Source organism: Sinocyclocheilus rhinocerous, unplaced genomic scaffold, assembly GCF_001515625.1.
Source record: "Sinocyclocheilus rhinocerous isolate Xijiao unplaced genomic scaffold, SAMN03320098_v1.1 scaffold1310, whole genome shotgun sequence".
In the NCBI taxonomy this organism is placed as follows: domain Eukaryota; kingdom Metazoa; phylum Chordata; class Actinopteri; order Cypriniformes; family Cyprinidae; genus Sinocyclocheilus; species Sinocyclocheilus rhinocerous.
Genome location: NW_015635534.1, coordinates 427,650 through 434,296, shown reverse-complemented (window position 1 = coordinate 434,296; position 6,647 = coordinate 427,650). Strand labels below are relative to the sequence as shown.

General features: G+C 36.0%; 1 protein-coding gene across 2 annotated transcripts; it reads right to left on the bottom strand.

The window, feature by feature from the left end:
• Positions 1-2,545, bottom strand: LOC107747191 (CMRF35-like molecule 8). 2 transcript variants are annotated; one of them, XM_016561625.1, is made up of 7 exons: positions 2,402-2,545; positions 1,921-2,217; positions 1,721-1,840; positions 1,568-1,639; positions 1,164-1,268; positions 1,045-1,082; positions 1-373 (listed from the first exon to the last, which is right to left on the bottom strand). In XM_016561625.1, exons 1-7 carry the CDS (start codon positions 2,442-2,444, stop codon positions 230-232), a joined length of 819 nt encoding a protein of 272 aa, XP_016417111.1. In that variant the 5' UTR covers positions 2,445-2,545; the 3' UTR covers positions 1-229. The 2 variants fall into 2 exon arrangements, with proteins under 2 accessions (XP_016417111.1, XP_016417112.1); XM_016561626.1 differs by having other exon boundaries at positions 1,921-2,211.
• Between the last annotated feature and the right edge of the window lie 4,102 nt (positions 2,546-6,647).

Here is a 6,647-nt window from a genome sequence, read left to right as displayed (position 1 = left end):
ACAACATTCAAGAGACCTTAACTACTTACACCAAACACACATTCCACAACATTGACTGAAGCAAGTCAGGTTCAGGTGTCTTGATGCATAGATGCATAGATTCAGGTCAGACACCCAGGTCTTCTAACCCAATAAATGTCCACAACCTTTAGCATGTATCCTAGTGCTGCATGTGTAGCAGATATATCAGCATTGGGTTTGGAGCTCATTTGGTGCAGCTGGGCTCCAGTTACATGGAGAGGGTGGAGTATAGGGGAGGATCTTGGATCTGATTGGCTGCTGTACTTTTATTGACAGTAGAATAAATGATGATGTTTGTGTGTGCTTCAGTCCGCTGTTGGGTCTCCGTGATCTCCTCATAATCACCTGCAGTCTGTGGATTCAGTAATAAAATATTATAAAATGAATAAAGGAACTAATTACATTTGTATTACAAAATTACAACTGTACTGGGACAATGAATTAATAAATTCACTTTTTGTTAACTATATGTTAGCTAGAAGACTTTGTTGACAGTAAAGTACAAAGTGTTGGCATTTTGTGTTCTTAAGTTATATATGGTCATATTAACGATATTTTGGTGAAATTTCACAGGGCAGAAAAGGTCCATTGTCAATAACACAGTGCTGTATGAAGCACTGCTCACAAAAGTCACTTTCAAACCAAGCAGCATTTTGTTGGTCAGCGTGGCGATTTCACCTTGAACATGAGCGAAATCTGTGTGGGGAACTTTCCCGCCCTAAGCAAAACTCCTGATTCTGAAAAAATTCCTATTGAAATGATTGTATTTCGCCTATGAAATTCTGCAGAGCAGCAGCAGTAAATATGACCCCACTTTTATGTTGTATATCGTCTATAGTTGACCTTCAGAGTTTGGAGATGTCCCACATCAGTTTTTGAATGAAACGCAGTGTAATTTCAGATGTGAACTTTTTTTTTTAGCACTGTACACGTTTGAAAGAATCAAATAAGCCAAAAAAAAAAAAACACTATTGTAAATTCATATACTTTTAAAATATGTAAGAAGTGTTCTGTGTTTCTTACCTCTGTTGAATGTGTGGTGCCTTGGATTTCAGCATCAACTTAAATTGGAAATAGGGAAACACTTTATTAGATGTACTGTAGACTATATTGCATTTTTTTAATCAACTATTTGCCCTTACCATTGGAACTTGGTGAGTTTTTCTTTTGCTTATTCCATAAACAGAGAACCGCTCCAAATATAATCACCATCCCAGTCAGACCGACGGCTGTGATCATCAGAGGACCTAAAAATGCAGAGACGGGGAAACGTGACAGACTGTCTATGATATTAGTCATGCGATTGCCGAAACACTCACATTGACGTTGCAGTAATATCTCAATAGTTCCTTAAATAAACAGAGTGATAGCATCCTTAAAGAATGCAGTGTAGAAAAAAAGTTCATGCGGACCTCACAGGTCTGTCATGATTTTGCTTGACACTGGTTTTAAAAAAAAAAAATTATGTTTACACGCAAAGACATGGCAGCTGGTGTTTGTTAATTTTGTTTTGTGGTGAACAGAGAAATAATCATGAACTGAATACCTGAGGAGAGTGAATATTGTGCACCGCTCTCATTAGATGCTGGTTTGGATGAAACAACAGGACCTTTAAATCCTTTAAATGTACAAGAGAGACAACATCATTCCATAATTTGATACATAGATAAATACAATAATATTCTGATTAGTTCAGTACCTGTTGAAGATGAGGTTGTGGTGTCACCAGATGCTGAAGATGTGGAGAATGAACTTTGTGTCATGGAGGATTGAGAACTTGCTGCTGGTTTAGGAGTTGTGGGTCTGTTTGTGTCCAAGGCTATAATAGTTATTATTAACATGCAGATGAGTATTTTACACTTACTTAAATCTACACCAAATCCTGTGCATCATTCTTACCATTAGATACTGTCAGTTTGACTTTCTTATATGTGTCTTTAACAGATCTGTCCACTGCACACCAGTAAATGCCAGAGTCTGACTCCTGTAGATCAGTGATGCTCACAGTGAAGGTTCCAGCTCCATGATCCTTCAGTGTGTATCTTCCTGTAGGTGACTGGTCAGATTTCACTAAAACATCTCTGTCTTCACATGGTTCTCTGCAGAAATACTTTATATTGGTTGAAGCCATGCCGTGGGAACATGTAATTGTGACACCTTTTCCACTGTATCCATGTATATCAGCTCCATCTGTAACTGAAATCCCAATTTCTGCTGATGTACATGTCATGAAGAGGAAACTTGTTGTTTATTGACTTCTTTACTTGAACACAGATGAGGCATAACAAGGGTATCAATCTAGTGACTGATATTTTAAGTAGAGGAACAAACACAGTCATCCTGAATACAAAACAGCAATGTAAATGTGGAGCGAACTCACCTGACAGACAAATCCAGATCCCTAAAACATAGAGGAGCTTCATTATTGTGTGTAAACCTTGTTATATTCCACTGTAGACCACTTTATATCAGTACTTCCTAGTTTAAGTCATTACTATACTCTTAAGCAGCCTTGATGGCTCTACTGGTGTGCAAAGCCTTTGTAATTTTGAGGAACTCAGTATTTTTAAACTATAGCAAAACACCCATAAATGTACTTGCACAGCATCTACTTCCTTTAACAGATGATGCGTTTCGACAAGCCTTTTCACAGAGATCTGAGGTCTGTGTTTGTGCTTCCTGTCATATATGCTTGTGAATAAGATGTGACCTGAGCAATCTGATTCTAGATCAGTGTGAAATAGTGGGATGTGCACTGACGTCTGTAGACCACAGATGAGTACATGCATAATAACTTGTGATTTTAGCATGCTTGCAAGTTAATAACTACACCATCTGCCTGCAAAGAGCATCTTTCTCTGTTGACAGCCATGCAGAAATACCTGTTAGCTAAATGTTTTGCAAACAACATTTAAATTGCTAATATTTTATTATAGTAGATGTTTTGGAGGCTCATTAAAGTGAGAAATGGACTTCTGTCTGACAAGGATCACAAGTATTTGTGTTCCTGGGACGCCATCAGCCAGTCAGTGTTGCCATTTTCTTGCAGCTCTAGAGCCATAAGTCACATGACATTTAGGGTCACGTGGTTGACCCTGTAATGACGTGAGCTGTGTGTCATTCTTAGAAACTTAAACATGCATATGTGTGTGTGTGTGGTTAAAGCCCTCGAGCATTTTCATACACAGACCGATAAACCTAATGACCACATCCTCTGCTTTGTTCCAGCAGTGTGTTGGCATTGTTAGCTTTCTCACACAGATCTGAGATCAGTTCGTGGTGGTTGTCAGTTGTTGTGGACCACGTCTGAGCTAGATGAGTCTGAAAGCAAAGCTCTTATTAAACGGCTTTCGTGTGAGTGTTAGTTAGCTTGTCAAGTGCATGCACTACAGATCAGTAATGCTTCTCACATCAGTCACATCATGTCATGGTGTGTCAATACATTGGTGAAAAACTCACAGGCCCCTAGCATGACATTTTTGTGATCGCTTCAAAATCAAATAGTCCTTTACCACAAGATGCACTGTGATTCAATCACTGAAACTGCACTGTTTTCATTTTATTTAAATGAGTGAGGTGTTACTCTGGTTGTACAGAAGACATGTTTCTTTGTTAATGCATTGCTAACCTGCTGTCAAACAACACAACCATTTATTGGCTTGTAAAGGATGTTTGAAAGAGGCTCGGCGTGTTCCTGAAATTATGTAAATGAAGTTTGACAGAAGCACAGTGGTAAAAAATCCACTGTTTTGTTTATGTGAGGTTTGTATTTCCTAGAGGACAAAATTCTAACGCATCTTCCTAGGAGTTTGTAGAATTGTTTAGCTTACTAAACAGCTGGTAGTTTGCTATACAGTATTGGACAGTGGACACTGGTTTCTTTTTAGAGGATCATCAATGCAAAGCAAAATGAACATAATCCTTCATTTGGCTAGTAAGTAATCTCTCATAGCTCATGTTACTAAATCCTAAACACAAATGTTCATTTACGAATGTCTGCCTGATGAGGGCTTTTGGGAACATGCAAAAAAATGAGCAAAACTCGTCTAAACCGATAGCCTTGTTGCACTTTGAGCGACTGGAATTGGAGTCCCCTGTTGTGGTCTTTTCCCAATCCTGTCTATCTCTCTCTCCCTTCATGTCTGACCTGTCCGAATAAAACACATAAAAAAAAAAAAAAGATGAGAATGATGGATAGTTATTGTAGAAATTAACTTGTGCACGGATTTAAAGTAAGGATTAGCTTTTTTTTGTTGTTGTTCTCCACACACTTTCCAGTAGTAAATTTTACTGCACTGTATAAATATTGTATGGTATTGTATACAAATATTGTAAAAATACTATGGAAAAGAACTGTTAATAGACAGTAAGTTCCTGTACTATATACAGGGAAAAATTGTAAAAATTGTAAAAACTGTAACCGACGGATTTAAAGTAAGGATTAGCTTTTTTTTGTTGTTGTTCTCCACACACTTTCCAGTAGTAAATTTTACTGCACTGTATAAATATTGTATGGTATTGTATACAAATATTGTAAAAATACTATGGAAAAGAACTGTTAATAGACAGTAAGTTCCTGTACTATATACAGGGAAAAATTGTAAAAACTGTAACCAAACATTTAACATGTAACCAGTAATTTTACAGTAAAATACTGTTAATTTTACAGTAAAAATAACAACTCAATGTATAATTTTTGTGTTTGCGTGAATTACTCTGTGCACTTTCTGTATATTAGTATATACTTCAGCTTGTGGAACAGCTACTTGTGATGAACTTTGATCTGGTTTCAGATTTATTCAGATTTTCTTGTTTGTAAATTACAGTTTTATACTGTAAAGTTTACAGTTTTTAAAGTTCTGTAAATGTGTTTACAGTTTTTAAAGTTCTGTTAATGTGTTTACAGTTTTTCTGTATTCTTTTATTTATTTATGTTTTTACAAAATTATTTTGGCAACCACAGCTGCCAAAATGATTTTCTAAAAACTACGGATACATTTTTTTTTACAGTATGTAGTAATTCTCTAATGATCAAGGACATACAGTGATGTAGAAGTGATTATACAGTAACAGATGGATTTATCTCTCTAGCACTGTAGCTGATGATAATCATAAGTAATGCAGCGATCACCAAATCTCAAGGACACTGGTACTGCCCTCCTTCGGTGAACACATGCAACTGCACAAATTCGAACAGTTACGTGGACTGTCATGGACAAAAAGTCTCCTGCAAGGCCTATTCCTGCGCCCCTCAGAGTCCCGGCTGCTCCTGCATGATCGGATCCTACAACTGCAGCAGCGACTGCAGCTACGAAGCTTCTTCAGAACTCTGTAGTTGCAACGCAGATACTTGCCGCTGCCTGAACGGTGTGTACTGTCCCCATCAGCTGCCCTTGTGTTTCATATACCGTCTTTATTCACATGCATCCTCATGATTTATTCATTTCTTTCCTTCTAGATATGATGAATACTCAAGACAGCATGCAAGGGGTATGTGCATTTTTAAATGAAAATATTTTACACAAACAGTAACACTGATGACACAACTTAAATGAACCATACTTAACCTGTTTACATAAAAAACAAACAAACATGTAATCTACATTTTCAACATGTTGGAAAATCCCCTATGCACATTTAAACAGCCTCTTCTTACCCTTAATTTTGACCTTGTAAATACTTTTCTGCATTTTTTTTATTTTTACCAAAAGACAAGATTTTAATGTGTTTTTAAGATTAATGTTAGCAGTGATAAAAAAAACTGAGGGGCATTTTTCCTAAAGTCATTCCTCCTAAAAAAATTATATTATTGCTTATTTAGATTTTTCAGACCACAATTATTAAACCTTGCACTAATGGTTAATCCTGGTAATAATAATAATAATAATAATAATAATAATAATAATAACCATCATCATCATCATTATCAATAAATAAGGGGGTTTTCAGGCACATTATATTTTCCAAGTAATTAAAAAAACAGTATAGAGTAAACTGTAAACTATTTCATATTTTATAAATGTGTATGTTACAAAAAAAATGCCTTTTACAAGGAGTTTCTTTACTATTTGAAATCTTCCATGATTATAAAGTCAAGGGGCAGGTTTGTTGTTGTATTTTGAGAGTGACCCATGTATTTGATGTTAATCTTTTTCCATAGAAATCATTTGTATTGTACAGAAGTATCTCTTTTGGTATTTGATTAGGTTGCAGAAAACTATTTGAAGATTGTTGATGACACCCAGGTAAAGGTTTCAGATTTGGTCAGAGAAGAAGATAAAAGTAAACTGGTGTCATATGGAAACCGCAATGGATTGAGGAATACTAAAAAGTTGATGTCTAACTTTAAAAAATGAAGGAGGGAGAGGCCATGATGATGATGAGGTGAATGCTGTCCGGGGTCGCTAAAGACCCGAGGTATGCATTTAAGGGCTAAAGAGCTGTAATTCCTTAACCTTTCCTCCAATTTTCTTTATATAACTGTAACTTGAATATGTTTTGGTCAGCAGTAAAAATAATAAAAATTGTGCTTGTGTCCAAATATACTGTATATGGACCTAACTGTATATTATATATAATGTATATTTCATCTTAAAATATACAGTGAAAGACTAAGAAAAGCTGTG

Excerpts from the sequence above, each read along its gene's own strand:
- LOC107747191 (XM_016561625.1), bottom strand. The coding sequence starts at position 2,444 with ATGAAGCTCCTCTATGTTTTAGGGATCTGGATTTGTCTGTCAG. Across the intron at positions 1,841-1,920 it reads CAAACTGACAGTATCTAATG|CCTTGGACACAAACAGACCC; the intron begins GTAAGAATGATG and ends TAACTATTATAG. Across the intron at positions 1,640-1,720 it reads CACAACCTCATCTTCAACAG|GATTTAAAGGTCCTGTTGTT; the intron begins GTACTGAACTAA and ends GTACATTTAAAG.